Source organism: Solenopsis invicta, chromosome 16 (genome assembly GCF_016802725.1).
Source record: "Solenopsis invicta isolate M01_SB chromosome 16, UNIL_Sinv_3.0, whole genome shotgun sequence".
NCBI classification, from domain to species: domain Eukaryota; kingdom Metazoa; phylum Arthropoda; class Insecta; order Hymenoptera; family Formicidae; genus Solenopsis; species Solenopsis invicta.
The window spans coordinates 24953919-24978556 of NC_052679.1; the positions used below are offsets into that span (position 1 = coordinate 24953919).

Sequence of the window (24638 nt, forward strand, 5' to 3'; positions counted from 1 at the left end):
TACTTTGTTTATCAACTACACAACGAACAATTCTTTAAATTTCTCAATGCCAAAGATTAGAAAGCGTGATAAATATAACTCTCTAATAATGTTAATGAGAAAGTGTTGTTATTACCTTTTGCATCATTTCTATAGTAATTCAGATGATCTTACAAAAGTCATATATATCTCTTACGACTCTTTTTAGAAAATAGATATTTTATATTTCTTAAATTTATTATTGAAAATTGGAAATAGTTCTTTGTCATTATTATATACATGCGATTATAGCCTGACGTCAGCTAATCTAATTTTGTATTTATGAACCTAAAAATATAGATAGATGAATAATAAAACGCGAATATTGATCGAGACTTCCGGCAGTTTAGGATTTTATTTTTGCAGACAACTCACAATTTCTAATTTAAGTTTAGTTGTGTTTGTATAAGTTTCTCAAACAATTTTGACGAGGTACATATGAAATTCTGGGGTATGACTTCTTATTAAAAAATGCAGAAGCAGGAGAAAATACAAAATATTTTGCCATGTAGAGATACCAATCTGATGCACGGCAAAGCAATAAAATATACAATAGAAGTTATATAACAGTTGTTTTCGCGTGACAGATAAAAATGATTTATTAAACGTGATCGGAATATAAAGTCGGCGCGGTACTATTATTTATAACGGTCGCATTCAATAAGCCTACGCTTTTCAATCGCATGTTCTACACATTTCCCTACTTTTTTCTTTTGTCTTTTAGATAAAAAAAAAAAAAAAAAAATCTCAAAACGCAAGCATCGTATGCAGAAAAGTGCGGCTAGAACAACATGAAATATAGCGCAACGCTCGTAATTTAAACGTCGGCATCCTAATCCAATTACGCAATTGTTTCGTGCACGTCGGTTTACAATGTTGGAACACGTGGCATTAAATCGTAGCTTAAGCGTCGAATGAATGAACAAAGCACGGGGCTTCGTGTGCCGACGCGGGCGGAGCAGAGATAGTTTTCGCGACTCGTTTTTTATATCGGGAAACGATATATAAAACCGGATGTCTCGATTACAGCGCGGTTGTCCTGGCATCGGCACTCCCATTACGCCGTTGACTACGTACAACGGCGTCGTATCTCCCGAGGGAAGAGCGATATCCTGTTAAATCGATAACGAATGATGACAGAACCACGTGCTACGGCATGCGACTTGTACCAAGTCGCTCCTGGCCCTATTTTGGCATTCGATATTCGAGGAGCTGCTGGCATGTCTGAGGAGTACGCGTCGTCACGTCGCGTCGGCATATCATCGCTATACTCGTCGTGATCGTGCACAGCCGTGCGATCTTTTGTTTCTCTTCTTCCCTGCTGCCGCCGCCACCGCCACCGCCACCCGTCGGGCTGTCGGGGATACGATACGTAAATGGCGCAGGAAGTTCCTGATACAACGTACGAGCCGGAAGTCGAAGAAGACGCGAGGCGAAAGCGCGAGCACCGAGTCGTTCAGGAGGGCACGGCGTTATGGAAGCGACGGAAGGAGGAGCTGCAACGTCAAAAGCACCGCGAGCAACGTGAAGTATGTGTCACACAAATGGGCGTTTCTGGTTTGGCCACGTTGCTGCCGTTTATACCACTTGCCCTACGGCCCAGACCGCCCCTTAACGTCATTGTCTCGCCTCGCTATTGTTACCGATCGGATAAGGGTCTACTGAGAGAGATATGACCCCGGGATATATTCGGTGAACCGGAACGTCATTAGGGCGAAGACGGGCGGACTTTGGAAATTAATCCGCGCGCGGTATATTGCGAGCTCTTGAGACATTAAGGATGTATGCGCTGAAAAAAAGTTTCATGATATTACCTTAATTTACCTTTTTACCTTTGAAGGAATTTCAATTAAACGTTTACTCAATGTAATCAAATATTTTGTAATATTTAGTTATTATATTGACAGAGTAATCAAACGGTTACTAATTATCCAGTTTATAATGACTGAACATTTAATTGGAATTATTTCATTTTAAAGCTCAGTAATTATCATCTAGGATTATTGTTATTAAACTCTTTTTTTTTTACAATGTGCCACACCTCAAAGCATTAACGAAAACATAAAAATATAACGATTTCATAAATTGTTTTATTATTACGTTTGAGTTTGTGTAAAGTTTCAGCACAATTCTCTTGGTTTAAAAGTTATTTAATCTTTTTTGTTTTATTCTTGGTTTTTATATCAAGAAATCACGTTAGGCTTTATTTGCAAAAGAATAAATCTGGAAAGTCTGTAGTTTTAAAATTTCGATTACTTTCAGCTGATATTGTATAGCTGAAACATCCTGAAAGTCTAGCAACATCGCGTTTGATCTTGAGGACAGTCGTTAAAAGTTTGAAATCGTATATTTATAAATGAAACTAATACCATATCGTGAGATAAGTGAGATGAATGCTCGGTCGTCTTTACGTATGTTAGCGAAGTCGAATGAATAAAAGAATCAGTCGAAACGCGGTCAACATTAGTTGACGAGAGTAAATATTTGAAAATAATACTTCCGAAATGGAAATTATCCGGGAATATTGAATCGCGACGGAATAATAAATATCGAGTGACCTTTTCTCTTATTCCTATTACAGATATATTTTGAAAATGTTGTAATTCCAGTACGTGTCTGACCTAGTTGCGTTTATTTCTATGTTTCACCGAGGGCGTGTCGTTGAATTCCGAGCGGGAAATTACGTGCGAGCGAACGGTAATAAAGCTATCCCATTAAAGTGGATTTGCATAATCTGCGTCTCTAACTGTCTTAAGAAACAAGCCGCGAAAGATAACCCAATAATCTATCACGGTTTCGCCTTTACGGGCGCGCTTTACATAAACTGCATGTCTCGTCCCGCGTGCTCGTTACAAACTTGTAACAAACGTTGTACAGCTCGTTAGGCGTCGGGGTCGCGTTAATGGTAATCTCCGAAGTGATCGCGGGAGTGAACCGTAGTTAGAAATAAAATCGATGCCCCAGATCGAATGTTGAATAAGGCGAAGGCGTCTATGCAGACTTAAAAATCTACAAGCATGCTCGAGTTTCGAGATAATTTGTAAGTTACGTCTCTTGGAATTATCTTAATATCGGTATCTGATTTTTTTCAATTTCGTAACGAACGCGCAAATCCGAACTCGTCTCTCGTTTTTTCGTTTCTTTTTAGTAATTATGTTTTGATATCACGTATATATTTTTTAATTTTTTTACGCCAATTAGATATTCGGCGTTAAAAATTTTGCTGCCCGGCTTTGATTCTTTTCCATTTTATTTTGATATTGACGTAACATAACGATGATGCGCAATCATCATCGCTGCGGGGGTGGTCCTAAATATTTGCAGAACACGCGCTCGTTACATTCATTACCATCCTCTCTGTGAAAATAACAATGCGCACGGAATATATTGTAAAAATGCACGGGCACATACGCGCGGTATCCAGTCGAGTGTTAGTAATGCCCGTCGCGTAACACTTTGTCCGTCGTCGTTTCAATCACTCAAAATATGTACACGCGCAAAATTATGCCGATGAAAATCCCAGAGTAATTATTGCTTCGGTGATTATTTCATATCGATAATATGCGACACGTCGACCGTTATTACATTGTATTTAGCGCGTACTGGGGTTTCGGGAATTTATCGTGTAACTGGTATGCTAATAAAGACAGGCCGAGGGATTACTCGCGGTCCCATCCCTCTTATTACTCGGGAATCTGGTGCAGCCGCGGTCTGGTGCAAGTGCACGCGGTCGAATGCAAGTGCGTTAGCAATGTGCCGTGGAGGGCTGATACGCTCAGGGTTAATCCTATCTGCCCGCAGGGTTCTCGGATTCTCTACGATATCACACACTGACGCTAAACGCTTCCAAGTTAAACCTGGAAAAGGCTCGTCGAACGACTTCCCTTCCGAGCGCAAAAGCCATGGCTTTAATTTGCAGCTAGATCGTGCTAGACGCCGCGTTTCGATCTATTACGTGCGCGATGCTGGTTATTTCCCACATAGAGCGGAGCGCGCAGAGTTCTATCGCACATTTATACGAAATTCCTGAGAAATAATAAAAGAAATTCTTCGTGGAAATGGTGGTTTCTTTAATTTAGGAGTTAACTCTTGCTTTTATTATGCAACTTTTATTTGCAACGGGAAAATTCAGCGGACACGTAAAATTTGTGACTCGCGCGAAACGTAACTGCAGCCACGCCGCTTGATGACATTCGCGTATAGCTCAGCTGCAACGACTTTACGCTCCTAATTCTTTTTCTCTTGCAGCTGCAGGAAATTCTCGCCAATTACTCGCCGTGGGGTAAGCCAGGTGGCGGCGCGCCCTGCGCGGCTACCCTGAGGAAGAGAAACGTGCCACTGGAGCCGCTCGAGCCGTCGAGATGTCACAGTTTCGGTCAGGTAAAACTGAGAGACCGTAGCTGTCATTTTTCTTTCCGTTCCCGCCTTCGTCGCGCGCGCGTTAAACTTTGTCCTCGTAAATCCGGGAGTCGGCCGCGGCGCGGCGGCGATCTCACGGATCGCATGCACGTTATTCCCGTCTCTGAAAACTTTCGGCCTCGCTTACGCACGTCCGTCGTCACGCTGATGCACGCGAAAGCGGCGTTACTCGCGTGAGCAAGATTTGTCGCCGCGTTTTTAATGCCTTCGAGCATCGGTGTTCCCGAGCCGACAATTTCCTGGGGGCAAATGGGAGTTGAATTGCTTGCGAGAGAGCTTGGAGTTGAAGTGGCCGAGCGTCATGCTGTCCTAAACGAATGAATGCCGTATGCAGACGAAAAGTCCCCGCACATTTTTTCCGATATATAATTTTAGATGGAAAAAGTCTCGAAAAAAATATCACGATGCAATTGAAGAGTTTTCTATCGAAACTAGAACAGTTTAAAAACATTGAAAAAATACTATATATCTGGGTTATGGTGCCAAGCCAATTTTGTTGTAGCAAGAATCAAATAGAAAACGGGAAACGCAAGTATAAATAGGTTAGGTAATAAATGTACAATTTTCCCAAAATTCAAGTTTAGAAGTTTTTAAATTTTTTTCTTTTAAATGAGTTCTCAAAATATTTAAATATACAACTTTATTCCATTTTACCAAATATTACCATATTTTACCATATTTACAGAAGAAATGGTTTAAAGATATCAAAATTTTTTTTTTATTTCAACTTTTGGAACTTGTTTGGTTTTTAAAATCCTTCAATTAAAAAAAAAAAAAAAAAGAGTGATCCTGTTTTGCAATGCAATTCTGTTGCAATATTTGACTCGATCAAAAATATACATAAAATGTGTAAAAAAGTCGCAAACATGCTGTTTCAATATTGCTGCTCTGTAAGAAAATTATTATGGAGGCGCGACTAGAAAGATCGTGCACATTTTATTCTGGCGTACGCGTCTTGATTGTCGAACAGCAATGTTTACGTACAAATCGAGTTATTAAATCCGTACGCGGTGTACGTGTATAAACACGTGTGGCCATGTATAAAACACCGGAGCTAGGAAACAATATCACGCAACCCTGTGTGCCGTGCAAAGTTTTCAGGTAGTGCCGCTTGTGATACAACATCGCGTTGGTACACACATTAGAATATTCTGCCTGACGTTTAAAGGATAGTTGACGAGACGAAGTCTCATTTTATTAATATTTATTTTGGTAAAAATACCAATGATTTCATAATTCTCTTTTTTTTTATGGAAATTAATTAAACTTACTTTGTTAACGCGAAAACATTGTGCAATTTAACGAGATAGTAAAACATGGTTAAATATAGATTTTGTTCCGTTTTTGACATTAAATTTTTTAGAATGTAAATTAGCACGAGTGTTTTCTAAAAACGTTTATCAAAATTTTATTAGCAATGGTAATTATAGTAGTAAATTTGTTCAAATTATTTGACGGTAGATCTTTAAATGGGGCATGGTTTACTTAATAAACCTTTCTCGAGAATTATTTAATTAGATGTTCTCTCTAAAACAATTACGTTATTATCTATCTCAAACTCGTGTGTAAGTAATGATCATTATGGAATTCTCTGAAAATGCGGTGAGATTTTCTCCTGCTTGACGTTTTCGATGTTCGTATCCATCATCTGAATAAAAGCTTAATGCAGTCATACGCAGAACGATTATTCTTAATGCATCAAATGATAAATTTGCGGATTATGCAATTATATTTCTTTACTTTTTCTCAGCCTGAAACAGATGATGATATATCTGCTAGAATTAAAGTTAACATGTATTTACTTATGTAATATTGCAAATCTTTATCCATCTTCTCTCTCTATTTTTTTTTTCTTTACGTCTTCTTATATATTATAGATTGTACATAAAGATTATTAAAATTTATATAAAATTATAAATTCCGCTCTCGACTTTTTTCAGAGCGAATTGTTAGCAAGAAGTTATAATAGTTGCAACAGTTTGTGATTTATATAAATCTATATGCATTTATTTTTTAAAACTATTAAATATTTAATATTTGTCATTTCATATACTATTTAAATTTAATTTAGTCTTATAATTTTATTTGTTTTTATATTGGAGACATAAATTTATGAGACTGCGAATTTTTTTTGCCAAGAAATTGGTGACTTATAAAGAGAATTTAGTTCTATCCTGAAATTATGCTCTCTGTACTTTTTTTAAATTGATATCTTGAAAATTAATGCTTCTTTACATGATACGTTGATACATTTCATAGATGGACAATATAGATATAGACGGAATTAATCTCTGGCAGAACGGAGTAAAAATGTTCATGGAATTCAACTCCCTTGTTGTTTTGATTAAACGAGCTTCGTATTTCCATGCAAATTTCCATACGTTTTCTTTACTGTGACATAAATGTACGACCGTACGTAATTTTTTGCTCGGCGTAATTCATCAAAAGGAGCAAGAATTTCACATACAATATTTTTCTGATTTCTTAAGCATACATTAAGGTAAAAAGAAATAAACATGTATATGGGACAAGTGCATAAATTCTTTCGTCCTCTTTCAGGATATTTAAATGTTTCATGTATATTTAATATTCTATTTTAGTTTTTTCTTTTTACGTCACAGAGGATCGAAGAAATGGTGCTAATACAATTTGTGTGTGCTTTGTCGTCTTAAGCGCCTAGTCACCTTTTTTTTTTTTAAGCAAATCTTGGAAATTTGTCACAATGTTTGGTGCATGAGAAATTAGGTCACCAACGCAGTCACGAACTGTATTTTTACATCAAGGCAATAAAATGTATCTTAAAAATTCATATGCTTTTCATAGCATTTATCGTGTGCGAATATGCTTCAACTTTGAATAAATAAATGCACTTAATATTTATGTGCATATATTTCGAGGCAGTTCCACCGATAAGAGCAAGAAAATTTGCACTATTCTGGGCATATTATATTAAACAGCAAAAACGGCGATTTATTCTAGCTACTTAGTTATAGCCGCAGCCGCTTTTGAAAAGTTCGCTTTAAACGCGTTTTCGCACGTCCGCAGAGAGAACTTTAGCTTGCTTGCGTGCGCGTCGTCAATTAGATTTGCATCTTTGTACGCTTACGATCGCTATAACCATGCCGTATCGCCATATGCGAATTCCTCGCTTCAAACGGCATCTCTCTCCGCTCTCCCATAAAATTTCATAGAGGCAAATTACGACATACGACTCCTGATTCTCGACGACACGAACCGTCTGGCAGACGTCGCTCTTGGAATAGCATAATAGCTCCGGCAGTCGCCTGTATTACTGCACCGAATATTGCAAAGGCAGCACGTATAGGGGGAATTCCGACTTCTACGGAAGTCGGAGAAGAGAGTGGGATAAGGAGGAGGGAAGGGGGTGAGAACACGCTCGATGTTGATTCGATTCGGTCGTAATCAACGTTAAGGGTTAACTGGCACCGATATGCGATCCGTCTGTCGGAGGTTTAACTTTAACTCGGATTAAATACATTTCTTTGTTTACGAACGAAGCGTTTATAATATTACTAAAAAAAATGTACGAGACGTTTAAATATAAATTCAATTTTAATCGATTCGTTCTCTTTTACCTATCACGGATACGAATAATTATCGGCGCCGACTGAGGGAGCTATACTATACTCTCGAAAGATTTCGATGAAATTTGCAAAGCGTACACGTTACTGATAAATGAAACGATTGCGTAATGCCGGAATCAGTATAATCAAATTACAAAGGTGTTCGCGTGATTCTCGTCAGTTTCCGTTTTTTCGACAAGTTACAGATAAGAGTTTACAGTAAAATTAAAATACGCCGGCGAAGAGCTGTACGCGCAACTACAAGCCGATAATTGGCATGATACTCACTCCCACGAGTGAATCCACAATTTTATCGTCCTTGCGCGCGTGTCGATCAAAAGCGACGATATCGCCGTCGCCTCGTCAGCGTAAGTTACCATTAATATCTCATCTGACCTCGTACACACGATACCTTTCCGATGCCGCAGACACGAAGTTTGTATTGCAATGTCATCATGTGAATGCGGGACACGCGATGACGTGTGAAGTTTAGCAGGTCTCGCTTTATATAGAGAAAACTGGAAACTGGCAGTCCGTGCCGGTAGATGGGTCAAAGGTCATTATCCCGACGTAATTCTAAATTTACCAACGTGAGAGCTTTTACGCGGACTGACGTCTGAAAATGGGAGAGACGAGTAATAAAAAGAATAGAGATTTTTATCTCGCTATTTTTTTTGTCAAATTGAATGAAACATGATATTAATTAATTGAGTTTTACTCGCGTGTTAATTTATAACATTGAAACATCGATGTATTTTACATTCGACATTTCTATTCGATTGACTTTTATAATTTTTCGTTAAACTAGAAGGGACATTTTCACAAGTGATGAAAGTAATTATACTTTTTTCTGATATTTTATGAATATAAAGAAAACATATCGAAAGATGAATTTTTAACTGAACATTGAAAGAGTTTTTAACGTTTTCGATATATCTTCAATTTTTTGATTAATTGTATCGAATTTTCTTATATTCGTTGCCAATATTTTTTTTTATCAACTTTCCTCGTTAATGAAATCGATTGAAAGGATGCCTGTAATTCGGAGATTTTCGGGGAGAACGAATCGGAAAGAAAGATGCTGCCGGAGTCTTTCATTTGTGGGGATCGCAGCTACATCCAAATGAGTTGAGCTTTATTGTCGGACATCGTATCGACTCGTCATGCCAGCAAATACGAGAAATCTCGTAATGGACTTTCCTTGTATGTTGGACACGAGGCATTTTTCTCGTGGCAATAATTTCGAGAGAGCGGCTACGCCGCCGGGGCCGAACACGTCGTACCCGCTCGAACTCGAGACGGATAGTCGATTTCTCCGATCACGTAGAACCAGAAACGCTACTTCCACAAAGTCGATTCTCCGCTGCTGCCTATGGGTCCGCCGTGAAATTTTTGACGCACCATATATAGGGTTGCGGAAAGGAAACGTTTTAACGATACCGTCGTCCGGCGTCGTGTAAAAATGGTTTTTCTATTTAAACGAGAAACCGGGGGACGCATGTCGAATTTTTTCCCGATCTATGAAATAGGATAGCTTTGAATGCTTTAAGTGTTTCTCTCCTTTTTGTTTCTGCTTCTTTCTCCATTGCACGATGATAGAATTTCAATGTGCGTTTTATCTAAAGCGCCAACATGTCGCAAAATTCACGTGACATTTACGTAAATACCTTATTCTAATGCCCCTAACTTTAACTTTTACCTAAAAACTTTGATGATGCGTGTTTCGTGCCTTACGCAAATTGCTATTTGCAAATTAAACGATATTAGACAATTAGTTGAACTAAATCGGCTTACCCACGCCTAAAACAGATTAAGTAGTACATCGACCTATTCTCTCCGAGTCTAATCGAAGCGGAGTTATTCGGGAAGACGGGGACTTATAAAATATCTATCCGCATTATTGTTGCAAGCCGGTAGCCGGTAGTTTCATGGAACAGGTTGGGAACAATTGATCCCACGGTCGTTCTACGAACCACGGCGCGACGAGCGGACGAAAGGATTCACGAAATTGGCGCAATAGCTACCGCGAGCACGAACATGTGCAAACATCGTATGATCGCCGTTCCTGGTTGAGCGCCGGTGTAATTTTCGGGTAATACGTGCCGGTTGTAGAAATTAGGTTGCGCCCGCTAATCGGATGCAGACGAGTTTCTAACGGGAGTCGCGATGAAATCCCGCATCCTCGCCCTCGCGATAAGACACCGCGCGATAACGACGCGAGTTGTCACATTGCACCCCGGGGGGAGAGGAGGGCGAGGATAGAAAGAGCCGCGGACGCGCGGGTAGACGCCGAGCACGTGTTTCAGTATCGCCCGACGACGATACCGTACGCGTTGTACGCACGTAGGTAGAGGAAGCAAGCCTTGGAAACTGCTTAATATGCGACGGCGCCGTGTGCTTAGCTGGTGCATCTTCCTTCCCTCTCGCCGTGGGGGCGACCTGGTCCTGGCGGAGCTCCGTGGAGGGATCCCAAGTCGCTGGGTGTGCGCTTCCTCGAATCCATGGTACGCATATCTATATCGCCGCGTTAATCGCACACGGGGATACCGAGATACTATAAGGGGGTGTCTCGTTGCGCATCCGCTAATTACGGAAAGGGAATCCTTAATCATCGACGTCGCCGTGCATTCTCAAAGCTCCGTCAAGGTTCTTTGTGCGCGCGATACTTCAGGAACGTTGCTTCAAGTGTCGTCGGGTATGCGTTCCTTCAATTATACAGCGACGGTAGCGCGAGACATTAATTCAAATATACGAGTCGGGAAACGAGCACGTAATGGATGTATTTTCTCCTTATGCCCGTTCCTTTTCAAAAAGAAGATATTTTTGGTATGCGAAGAACGGAAAGACGTCGCGTTGAAAGGAAAGAGTTGGATAAATGACCTAATTACTGGTAGTGTCCCAAATACTGGAATTTCTACTTTATATAAATGTTTCTTTCTAAATAAATTATAAGATTGAAGTAAGCTTTACTTTTAGTTAATAAAATGTTATAATATTAGGCTGCTTAAGAATTCAAATTAAGTTAAATACGATTATGCAATAATTTATATAATTTAAAAAAAAATTTGTGAGAGAATTATTTTTTATTAAGAAATCAATCTTCTAACAATAATAAATAAAGGACAAAAGGTAATGTTAAAAAATATTTACCCATTTAAAAAAAAAAAAAATCTAAAACCTAAAATATCAGCGCAAAAAAAAACTGCTTCAAGATTAAATTTCAGTATTTGGGACATTGGTAATTCGGCCATTTGTTCTATCTTGTATTTTATACGATACAGAAATGTGGAAGACGTTCAAGCGCATCGCGCTGAAGACACAGTTTTAAATCGATTGCCGTCGCTGTTTTTAACTACGTAATATTTTTACTTGTTACGCGAGATCTTCCTGCATTTTCTAATTGGCAGATCAATAAGACACGAAAATCGCATCACGGATACTTGCGATAATATGGCGCGACGGAGATATGTTTCAGTGTTGACAGTGCGTAATATATTACGACGCAGTTAGCGGCGTATAATGCAGTGCAATTAGCGCATTGCCGCGCAACGTGCCGAACATGCTTGTGACGCCGATGCTTGCTACACCTCGAAAATTGTTGATTTAAATTCATTTAAATATCACTCGTGTTAAAAACTTCAATCGATAGAAATAATTTTATTTTTGAAAACGAATTGTATTACTGATTATTATTATATCTTTGGTATATCGGTAAAATTTTATATAAACATGACATTGTTAAATATTAAAAAATTAAATTTAAATCAATCTCTTGCGTTGAATAACGTTATTTTTAACTTTCATGTATATCGAAATTTTATTATTTTAACACAAAATATGTAGTTAAAAGAGCACACACACACACACACACACACACACACACACACAACTCCATTTAATCAATACATTTCTGCAGTTAAATTGCTTAATTTCAAAATGAGTAGTGTCCGTATGAATGCATACACCTAGTAAATAATAAAATAAATTTGAGTCAAATTTAACATTTTTATACCTAACTTGTTTAATTTCATTGTTTTAGTTTAAATTGACGATATATTAAGTAGAAGCAATGGCGACTTACAAGAATGATTAAAAATAACTCGAATTGGATAAAATACACGAATTTAACGGTGTAAAGATATTATGTAACTCGCGCGATAATCAATATGGAAAAGAGCCAGGTAGTTTGATGCACAAACATGTTATTTAAAAATGAATATTGCAAAAATGGGAATGCCATCGCGTATGTACACGTTGCTGTTTAGCAACGACGGTACATAATCATATTTTCTCTCAGTCGTTCCCTCAATAAACTTTTCGAGACGAAAAAGGGTAGAAAAGAAAAGGAAAAGAGAGAAAGGGCACCTTCTCGCAGTACTTTCGAGAACTGATTCCTACATAATTGCACGTTTAAACAACAACCTCCTGCTGAGAAACCAATTGGAACGATAACGAAATTACATTGTCACGGCGAATGGGAGTATCCCGCGTCAGCCTGTACTGGCAACTTTGCATCAAAACTTTCTACCGCTGCGCGCAAGAGTAACCCTGTTAGATTGACGAACATTGGCCCCGAGGGGTCGCAAACTATAGACGTCCTGGTAATTGAAGGGTTCGCTGCGGGAGAGAGATAAGTCCATTTTGATACATTTTTCACAAAGACGATAGGAAGATAGTTCGCAAAACTTCTTGTTACGCTAAACATCACGCAGTCTAAATTGCCTGTCGTAGTTTTTAGCACGGAAAATGTTGTAACTTATTAATGCTTTGGCCGCTGCATAATGCAGTTTCGGCAACGGATGCACGTCAGTACGAAAACGGACTTTTCGATTGAAAAATGTAACGTCATTTCTACTCTCAAAATTGGACTTGTTTTTTCGCGGTTTGTATTTTTAATTTAAAAAGAAATTTTATAAATTTTCGTGACCCGGTTCAAAATTATTTATTTTTACGAAGGTTTACTTCAAATTAACTTGAGGGATGAGACTTGATTTATTTTGCGAAACTTTACTTTTGCTGTTTACTTTTGCTTTTTCAATCGTAAACATAATTATAAAATTATTCGTATTGTTAAAAAAAAAGTTATTTCAACTCTCGGGGATACATGCACGTTAAATATACACTCGCTGTGAAACTTGTAATAATTGTACTCGTATATATGTATTTTCTTCCATGATTACGAAAGAGAGATTTGCCGTAAATCAAGAATTTAGCGCGGTGTTGCACGAAACTTTTCAATTATTTCCCTCGCTCGGTCGTGATCTGTTTCCATCGTTGAGTCACGTATCCGGTAAATTATTTCGCTTGATAGGAAGATTATTGATTTTTTTATATTATCAGGAATGAAAGTATCAATCGCGGGCGAGAAGAAGTGCCTCTTCGAAGCCAGCGATATGCGGGGAAAGGGGCGAAATACGGGAACACGAACGCGAGTACGCGATAGAAATTTATGTGAGAGTACGAGGCGCGATATCTGTTGTTCGATATGCGCCCTCGTTAAAAACGGGAAAGTTATCTACTCCCTCGCGCGGTGAATTGCTGCGCAATTAATCCCGAGGTGGAACGCAAGTAAATCGCGGCTGGCCCCTTTTTTTCCCGCGCGCTGTAATTTACCACGTAAAGAGATACCGTGGAAGGAGATACATAAAATGAAGGGGGGAGGGGAAGGGGGAAGGGGATGAGCGTTTTTGCTAAGAAATTAAATTGCGCCCGCACTTCGCGCGGAGATGCGCCGAATCGTGGCTCGCGAAATCTCTCTCCTTTCTGCTCTTTTTTTTTGCGCATGCGGCCGGTAAATGCAATAAACTGGCCGACGGGGAGAGAAGTCACGTATTTATTTGTACACCGCATGACGAATGCGGCTAATCTGACTGCGGAGCTCGGTCGGCGTTTTTCGCGGGTGAAATTCTCGGGAAATCACTTTATCGTTCTGCGTTTTTCCAATGAAGGGAACCGTAGAACGTCACGACCTATCTTTCAATTATACGGCCGCGCGCGCGTGCATTCGAGAACAGAAACGGAATTTCAATAGCGATTCTAATCGCTGATGCACAGCGGCGATCTCGATTTTCCCGTGTAATTTAGTAATAAACAGCATTACAGATGGACGCTTTCGGAATTACGTACGCCAGTTTTGGACACTGACATTTCCAGTTAAATATAAGTTCGTCGAGGAGATTGGCGTTCGATTGCGCGCGTGTAATTTCCATAATTCCGTTTTCATCGAAACGGGATGACTAATACCGTTTGTGAAACTACTGTTAAATTTACGAGCGCGCTCGCGTGTACTCAATTAACTATCTTGGCGCGCGAGACGGAAATGAGAAATCGTGTATTTCGTCGGTGTACAAGATCGAACAAGTTAGTCGAAGACGGCGAGTGCGCGGGCGGTGACATTCGCCCGAAACTGATGTGCACGCATAATTTCGAGCGTATCTTCGAGCGGAGGCTGCGCGACGCGACGCTAAATTCTCAATTGCGTGTGATGGGCGTATAGGAGACAGAGTTGCGTTACCACACACTCGAATCATTTTTTGGGTACATTTCTTATTTGTGCTACTGATTTGTACGCAAATAATGTTGGAAAGCTTGATGTTTCAGATCACCTCTCACCGCAACGTTTAACTCTTTTTTGATAATTAATTTATTTATTGCAAGCTTAAATTGTATTGTTTTGGAAAGTTTGAATTCATGAATTAAAATAATTAAAAATATAAAGAATTATTAACTAATACTTATTAACAATTTATCGAGAAAAGGTTATATATTATAATTAATAAATAATAGTAATGAAAAAGTAAGGACGTCAAAATTTAACTGGCTTGAATTTATTTCTGCAATTGACAATTTTTTTATTTATATCAATTATTAAGCTTACTATTATCACTTATCTTCATTTTACATTAATATCATTTATTGTAAAAAAATTCGCGGTGATACGGTTTAGAAACTTGTTAGATTGTATAAAAAATATCGATTTAATTTTTTAATAATTGCAAATGTATATAAAATGAATATAAAATATTCTATAATAAACTTTCTTTTATATAAAAATTTGCTATAAAATTGCGTAAAAGTATTATCAGCTTCGATAAAAAATTAATATCTGATTTTTGAAGTGTTGCCATTACGCAGAAAACAAGATGAAAAGTTGTTAAAAATTTTCATCTACATGTATTACTAATTTCTCATTTATCGCATATTTGTTAATTGTCGCTCATGTCACAAAAGTATATAAAACGTTAATGAAATACGATTTAAGCGAGCGGAGTACGTATTCAGAGCAACTCCTCCCTATAAAGTTATTCGATCCGGTGGGATTTCACAGGGCGCGCGATTTGTAGAGATCGTTATAAGTTTTTGCAGTAATGACACTGCACCGGATACAGAGCTGCGCGATTCGTGCGACGGGAAGCGATCGATAGCTACAACGACTTTCGCAATGGTGGATTTATCTCGCGGAGCGTAACAATCGCGCGCCACTTGATACGAAAGCGTGGCGTTATCAATTAAATGCAATCGGCCGTACGGTAATTCATTCGTTTCGCGAATATAAATCCCCGTCCCTTCGGGAGGGTGCGGCGTACATCCCCCTAAAAAAGGGGAGAGAGACGTCGCAGATTAGTCGCGTTTCGCGATAACCCGGCCGTTCGGCCGGTAATGGAATTCTTCCCCGGACCGCCCACGCGTTTCTGACGCGTCCCCTCGAATGTCTCCTTGGAGAGGAGCGTGCGGCTCTTAATTTTTAATTAACCGCTCCGCCTCTCTCGAACGTGCGCAACGCGCATAACTCTGCCGCGCGTTACCAGGCTAATTGAACGATCCTCCGGGCGCCCTTCTAAGCGCGACCGGAAAGTTTCGACGGAAATTTATTAGCGCATTCCACTTCGGAGCTAAGTTACGCTCTTATTACGCGCGCAGACTCCTTCGTAATATGCTTATACCGATCGGATGTATATCTCTAAGCTCGTGACGCCCGCGCCCGTTCCTTCTCCACGCGCGAGCGCGCCCGTGCACGCGCGCGCGCGCGACCTCCCTTCTGTCTCGTCACCGTGTACTTGTCTGCGGATATGGATTTATGAGCGGATTTATAGCGTCGTTTTTTTTTTTCCTTATAATAAGCCGACGAGCTTCGCTGTAACTAGCTGGCTAACGAGACCGACGTTGATGAATGAACGCGCGACTTGACGCAAACCGCGAGTATACTATTGATTACGAGACCGCGGATTTGTTTGAGGCCTCCATTTTTCTACCCTTTGATTTTGTGTTCTCTCGGTAGCTTATGTATCTCGATATGTATGTCGCATTGCATCGATATATCGGCGCCAATCATATTTCGGTAATCTTTTTGGAAAATTCTCAAAGTTTTTATTATACTAGATAATATAAATTATTATATTAGAAATTAAAAAAATAAATATTCAAGTAAAAAATCGGAAGAATTGGAAGAAAAATTGATCTTGTCAGAAAATGCTTTTTTATTTTATAAAAACAGTAAAATTATGTAACATTAATAATATCTTTTCTTTAGATTTTGTAAATTATCATTTGAGATGTTATATCACGAGACTTTTATAAGTACAAAAGATATTATTAATTAAATAACGAAACAGAAAATTGATCTATATGGCTGCTAAAAGATAAATATGTTTGTTGAAAGTACAAAGTCCCAAATTGGCGAGCGGAATTAAACGCGTAACACCAAAGAAAAAGGAGAAATGTTAACTGGTTAAAAGCTTCAACTCGCTTCAGGGTTGGACGAGCAACTCGACGATCGACAGACTATACAAGAGGAACACGGACCCTCCGGCTGTTGTGGACGTGAATAAATTCTACGATGACAGGGCGACGCCAGGTAAATAGCGGAGGTTGCTGCTTGCTTGTCGCTGCTACCGGAACTTGAATCTCGTCTCCGTGTCGGTCTTTTGCCCCAATAGGTATCGCTTCGGAAACACAACCGGTGCAGGACTCGAGGAATCTCTACAAAGAGGAGGTTCAGGTGTACGAGCTTACGGGTGGTGTCGAATTGGTACCTTTGTTAACCAGCAGACGCCATCAGTCGTATCCGCAGTCCAGGCGCTATCTCGCCACGGATGCCACTCGTCCGGGATACACGATAGAATCGTAAGTACGGACGGGAGGTGGCGTTTGAATATTGGCTCGTTTCTCCCCAAAATGATCGATTTATGCTTCGATGGACGCAATTCGATCCATCGCTCCGCATCTCTAAATTTCTATAAGCTCCAGATTTTATTACTTTTCATATCGCTTCTTCATATTGTTGTTTAAATAGAATTCCTTGGATTAATCGAATGTCCTTGTGCTTTTATACAATATTAATGCACCCAAGAGTATCACGTAGTGTAACACGCCGTCCAATCGCATTCATCACGTCTCGTGAAACTACAAACGTTGATAAAGGTGACAGATGTCGAGATGATAGGACAATAAATGCTTAATATAAATACGTAACTGGCTGTAATCACGTACATTTACTCATTACCGTAATTGATATTAAAAGCGCTTATTGTTGTCCCGCAATTTACTTGATGAAAATTTTATTGATCACTCATTTAACCGGTGGTGCATTTGATATTTCATGGCCCTCCGATGGAAAGATACGCTAGAATATTAGAACTGCAATTAAATAAAAAATAAATACATCGAACATCCTGTATATCATTACATACGTTAAACATTTACTATAGTACAGGTAGTATCGGTAGATATTAAATTCTGAATCGGTCTGCTAAAAGAGTAATAATAAAAAAGTTTGATAATAATAATCAAGCTTTGGTGAAATAATTTTGCAATTAAATGTTTAGCTAATATAACAAAATATTTAGTAATTATATTAATAACTAATGATTAAGCATAATAATAAAATTAAACGTAATAACAGTTATTAAACGGTTACGGAATGTTACTACATATCACGTGTACCGAGCATTTACTTGAAATTATTTCATTCACTATTTGATAATTAACTCTTTTCAATGCATTGTACAATATTTTTCTAAACATTTTAAAACAAACTTATTATAATTTTTAGACAATTGTGCAATATTTAGTTTTCTATTTTATATTCCAGAACATTTATATCTACGTAGAATATTCTCACTGGCATTCCCTTCGTCTTTTATTCTTCTTTCTGTTTTTTTAATCCTTGACGTGTTTTCTTTTTTAATTTTAACAATCTGACGTGAAAGTCACCAAGGGCGCCTTGGTATAAAACGTAAAATGAAAAACGAGACGAGTAGAACGACGTGGGCGTGACGTCGCACGTTCGCATTTTGTCGCGTAATAAATGTCAATTCTCGGCCGTATAATGCCGCGCGTGCATTTACAATTAATTTTTCATCCGGAGCCTCATAAGTATGACAAACACGACAAGACACGACGGTAACAGGAGAATTGGTTAGCGGCGATACGACACTCGGGGGATGTAACTACATTACAGGTAATCAACCAATTGACCCGGATGCACTCGACCTCGACCATTTCACCTGTTCCTGCTCAATCTCACCCTCATTTTCCTCCCTTCTGCACTAACATCGTTCCAAATATTCATCAGCATAATTTCTCCGTCGCGCCGTCGTAAGAGAATATTTTTCTACGAAGAATTTACTTCTCGGAGGGAGAGTCGACTCTCTTCTCTCTAAGAAATGCTCGATCGAAAGGTTTTATATAAGCTTCCTCCTGCATAAATATATTATTATATAACGGCGTTTCGCGCAAATATATTCTTGTTTTAAAATTTCTCGAGGAAAATTCAAAACGCAAATTTTTCATTCCTTGCGGAATTACTAAAAGATCTGAATTGCTGAAATACACAATACATTAGTGACTTACTTTGAATGTTTGACGATTGTCTTTGAATAGAATTTTTCGAAACGCGTATATTTATATGCAATGCAACAGTCGCGTCGAAAGAGAGAGGGAGAGGAGGGAGAGAACTTTTACATTTTTACATGTTATTTTAACTTGAAACTAAATATACACCGCGTAACCGAGAACGAATCCAATGCAAGTTGCGAATACAACTTTATATATAGACTATATATAGTGTAACTCATATTTTTAACTGGATGCGACATATCGAAGAGGGAAAGGGAAATATAGTTGCTAATATGATTCGTCTTATCGTAAACCTTTTTAATGTTTAAAGTTCTCTATTCAGTTGATTGAGTAATTAATATAACTCTTCTCTGGCATTGCATCCGATAGGATAATGCTGATTTATCGTTCGATAAATCTGCATGTAAACGGTCGTAGCGCCGTCGACGCGTGCAGAAGCAGCACCAACCTGACATGTAACGAGACACTTTGATAACGTTTAATGGAATAGCGTATGAGAGAAAGTTGCGTTACCGGAGGTGCGCTGCGTTGTTTATAACATACACAGTTGGCCGACATTCAAACGCTGCGTGCGCGCTCGCGCACGCGCGCCTACCAGAGCCTGTAGTAATTAATCACCCTCGATTATCTGTCACCGTGCGGCGATAACCCGTACGGAGAAAAAACGCGGCGGCGCGACGCGTCGTAAGCCCGGGGGCGTTATTCACTTGAAAAAAGGCGCTTTGTACCGCGCTTTTATTTTATTTATCCTCTCTCTCGCTTTTTTTTTTTAATACGACGGGGAAATCGCGAAGGCACCTCAGTACCGCGTGTGCAAGTATTTAATTTGGCGACACACGAGGATCGATATTGCGTTCGATTGGTTTCGCGCGCTTGTTCCCGAGTATGCTATGCGAGGTATTCGCGCGAGTTATGAGCGCGAAGTCGTTAAAGACTATTCAAAGCATCGAGAAAATATCGATGACTGGAACCGTTCGGACGGAAAGCTTTTTTTCGCGCCAGTTAGCTTAATTTAGCGTTCGACGTCGAAACGAATCAAAGATGGATCGGTCTACTCGTCTACACTACCTGCGATATTTACGGTTTACGACGGTGCAAACACGAATGCCATCATTTACAGCTATTTATGGTATATTCAGGCTTTCTCTGAAAAATATGAGTCAAACAGAGAAGTGGAGGAACTCTTCTGAAAAAAAGTTGAGCAATTACACGCGAACAAATTGATTGGTAAAAACAGAATTTATAAACGGTATTTTCAGTATTAATATTTTTAACAATTTTTGCTCGTCAATATGTACACTATCTTTCTAAGGTATATTTACATCAATGTAGATTAACTTTAATTTTGATTTAACTTGTTTTCAATTTTTTTGTAATTTTTAAATATAAAAATATAGAAAATAAGTTACAGTTAATTTACTGAGATTAAAGTTAATTTACATTGGCGCAAACAAACTTTAGAAATGTAGTGACATTCTAGTACAATGTACCTACAGTGTTGTGCCTATTGTAATTTCACATAGTTATAGCTACAGTTTCAGTTTCAAACGGCTTATTAGAGAAGTTTTCTGGTAACATACATTGGAAAAAGTTTGGTAACAGTCGAGTGAAACAATGTCGATTAAATACTCGGTTAATATAAGAAATAATTTTACTTTTCTAAATATTTAGTAAATATACCAATACGTAATAATGCATAACCAAACGTTTGGCAGTACTTGCTAAATATTTAGAAAAGTAAACTTATTTCTTATATTAACCGAATATCTAATTGGCATTATTTCGTTCAACATTTGTATCTATTACCAACATTGTTTTTTTAGTACAATGTTAAACCACCTCCCGGTGTATGATAACAATCTGTTGGTTATAAAGTAATTTTGAGCATCGCATACCTTTTTTTTGTTCGTCACGACGGTACTTCCTACTCCTATTCAACTAAATTGAATATTTTATTTTCAATCAAATCTGACTACGCACTTCTCTCTCTTGCACGCGGAGATCCTTCCTCCAGTCTCATTCGTATTCCATCTTCACGTTTTGAGTACGATGATATTAAATAGTGCACCGAAGGAAACCCAACGTGGCTCGCCCTAGATAGTGCTACTCCCCTCGAACCGTTATTTCCCGTAATCCGCGTCTGGGCGCACGTGCCCCCGTCATTTCCGCGGGGGTGCCGTGTGCCCATCAAAGAAAGGATATGAAAGCTGAGTGTGACGGGCGTTTCTCTCCCTTTCTTTTATAGGCTCCGCGCGCTCGACGTCGGCAATCGAGAATACATCGCGGATCTCGCTGAACAAATACGACATAAGCGAAACAGGGCGCTGGTAAGTGCCGTATGATCGATGACGACTGCGCGATATCGAACGGTAATTTGAAACGGGATTAATTGTACCGATCTCTCGGCTCATCTTGGAGCCGTCTGTTATATTGAATCATATTGATTATGCGTACTCACGTATTTAACGCGCGCCGGATGATGAGCGGTCCATAAGGCGACCGTAACTCTGGCTAAGTTTGGAATCAAATCAAAAATGAAACTAGATTTAAATTCACATTAGAAAATACTTTGCTCTTAATACCCGATCAATATCTTTTAATACTCGATCCAATTTTGTCTTAATAATAATTATTAATTTTATTATTTTATATTATTCTATAAATAAAAGATTTTTATTATATGATAGAGACAATTTGATAATGCCATTAGAGTTCATTTATGTGTGAATACTGCAGCAAAGATTGAATTTATATCAATACCATATGATTAAATTGGGCTATCCCAGAAAAGCTAAAACAAAAGAAGTATTTTAATGAAAATGGCATTTTTAGAAATTTGATTGTATTTTTTTATGCACAGTATTATAAATGTTTATTTTACATCTAAATTATACGAAGTGTTTTAATGAAATTGGCATTTTTAAAATTCTGTCGTAAGTATTTTTTAACAATTTTTTTTATGCACTTTGTTATGCCTATCTTATACGTAAATTGTATATTTAAATCCGTCTTTTATTCGTTGCTTTATAAAACGAGATATTTAGTATTGCATTTCGGAACTGTTTGACTAAGTTTGCATGGAATATCGTTCTTTCTTTCAGCCTTCTCACCTCTCTATAGGTTACAAATCATTGGATCTCGTTTCAGGAGGAACGGCGGATCGAACAGGAAAGTTGTCGCAGGCACTTCGATACTTGGAAAAGGTTATGGGGTAGACCGGGCCACGGTGCCCCCATAGATCACGCGCAGCGGAACAATCTCTACAACATCCTCCATCGACCGACTATCTATTGAATTTTCTCGTAAAGCGTTTCGCCTTCGAGCGAGCGTAAAAGCGGAGGTGACTCCGTTTCTCTGCAAAATGCCGCCTTTTATTATACGAAACGAATAAGGAGTGGAGGCTATTAGATACCGGGCGACGCAACGCGAGATAGGGAGTATCGTTTCCACCAGAGGATGGTGTAGCCGGGCATAATACATAAATAGCTCCCGGTCCCTCTTCGGAGGATGATCGTGCGCGAGATGCGCATAATATCACTCCTCATTGAATGTAGATTAAAATTCTTTACACGAACAGTTTATTTTTCAAGTCACGTAAATCAAATTCTGTAACGTACGGAATTAACTAAAATCTCGTTGTTCGATTTGTCGATTCTGATTTTAACGAACATTATTTACGTCATCTTTAAAATAAGCTGTTCACTTATAGCAATGCGTTTTAGAAATATATTAGAAGGAAAGAGGATAGTGATTGTAATTTTTATTAAATTGAAAGTATTTTTCAATGCTAATATTTACTATGTAATTACGCTACGTAATTAAAATCAAATGTTGCGAGGAAAAAAGGTAGTAAAAGATTGTACGTACGAGAGGTGGTACAGTATTAGGAAAAAAAAATATGTTAGCGTCGGCGTCTTTTGTTTCTTATGAACGGACTTGACGTGAAAAAGCGAAGAGTATATCGGACAACCTATTAAATTTCATGAAAGCCTTGCAAGAGAGTGAAGGGCAGCTTGATAAACCAGGACTATGAGTGCCGCCGCGATTGACCAGACCTCAAAGGAGCAATCTCGTGAGAATCTAGTTGCTGTATACGGGTCGATAGGGTTTTAAATTTCATGAACACCAAGGAACGGTCATTTGAATATATGTATGTATAGGTGCATGTGATAACGCGCGGCACCCGTGAAAGAAAATCTTTCTCATCATCAGTCATCGTGTCGTTGAAATCTGGCTACATTGTTACTTCGCTTTTCTTATCTTTACTTAAAGGAAATTCGTGTAATTTGAATCCCTTGATATTGAATCCTTGTAAAAAGGCAGCTTGGTTTCGAAAAATTTTAGAGCTAAGTAAAATAAACCACAATGTCTGTTTAAGACACGTACGTTAGCTGTATATTGAAAATTTAGATGCGAAAATTTAGCGGCTAATAAAGGCTTTTACTTTTTTCTCAGTCGGTCTATAATTTAAGCTGATATTAAAGTACATTATTATAAAACGAAATTAATTATTATTAATTAATTATACATATATATATATAATTAATTGAAAGTATTTAAGAAAGGAGTTTCTGCACGAAGTGAAGCGGACGGGGGTGTAATATTCTTTTGGCTTTGATTCCGAATCTACGGAATATCAGAGATAATTCTATTCTGATCCTTGAGAACTTTTAACTTTTTAATATTCTTTGTAATTAGTTGTAGTAATTAATTAATGCTCATGGCGTGTTTTTAAGGCAATATAATTACGGATAAGCAAGCTGTAGTGTTTGCGGTGAGATGCATTTTTAATGACGGCGCCTAGACGATGTAAAAACGCGCATAAAATGGCTTCAGCAATCGTTTGCGCATTGAATCTGTCTGAGAGAGAAATTCGTATTTTATCGTTTTAAATATAATATTAAAAAATTAATATTAATATATGTTGCGTATTAAATAATTAATGATGTTTATTAATTTATCGTTTGACTGTTATTTAATTTTTTTACCGCTATTAAGCGAGTCAATTATTGCGAAAGTAAATTATTATATATTTTTACACTGTTAAAAAATTCAACGTGCTGCAGATATAAAGTAATGCAAAGTATTGATTTTAATAAGCTCTCCTTGAGACTCGCTTATATATTTACACGGCTTCAAAATAAGCGATTTAAATAGCATAAGTAAGAAAATTGAGAATATCTCGAAGAAACTGTGCATTCGAATTAATAAGATTTTTTCTATCTCAACTACTATAATAAGTACGCTATTATACAATTATTTTCTCGCGAGGAAGATGCGATTTACATCTTTAAAGATGATAGGTCGATCACCGAAAATATCTTGGTGAAAATCCACGGCGGAAATGATTCTCCGCGGCGCATAAGATTCATCTAAAATTCGTCAGAGTAAATTTGATTCGTTATCGGTAAAAGTGATTAATCCTCTTTCCCGCCGAACGAGATATGCGATTTTCAACTTAGACGCGAAGAGCGCCGTGAACGATGGGCGAGATTTTCGCGGGCGCGGGCGAATCATATAAATTATCGATCTGCGCGACGTTTTCCCGTTCGCGCACTTGCTCGCTCTTATCTAGGCGATTTGCGTAATACGTTAATTAGACATTAAGTGCTCGGTAACCAGGTACGAACCTGGAAGAGTAACGGCAACGCCTTTAATGGATGTGGGTTATTTAATTTGCGCGGGATGCGGTGGGGAGGGTGGGAGGGAGGGAGGGTGATGTTTGGCGGTACGGCTCGGCGCGGTTTGTACACGGAAAGG

General features: G+C 38.5%; 1 protein-coding gene across 3 annotated transcripts in view; it reads left to right on the forward strand.

Annotated features, from left to right (window-relative positions):
- LOC105193843 overlaps positions 1-24069 on the forward strand; it is a 32272-nt gene extending 8203 nt beyond the window's left edge. Inside the window, exons 3-8 of one of the 3 annotated variants that reach the window (XM_039459021.1) lie at positions 1048-1547; positions 4267-4398; positions 16773-16875; positions 16958-17144; positions 21124-21205; positions 22026-23798. In XM_039459021.1, the coding sequence (XP_039314955.1) occupies positions 1395-1547; positions 4267-4398; positions 16773-16875; positions 16958-17144; positions 21124-21205; positions 22026-22172 (804 nt within the window). In that variant the 5' untranslated portion in view covers positions 1048-1394 and the 3' untranslated portion in view covers positions 22173-23798. Of the gene's footprint in view, positions 1-1047; positions 1548-4266; positions 4399-16772; positions 16876-16957; positions 17145-21123; positions 21206-22025 lie in introns of all 3 variants that reach the window. The other 2 variants (XM_011158469.3, XM_039459022.1) reach the window with 2 other exon arrangements.
- Positions 24070-24638: the final 569 nt, after the last annotated feature.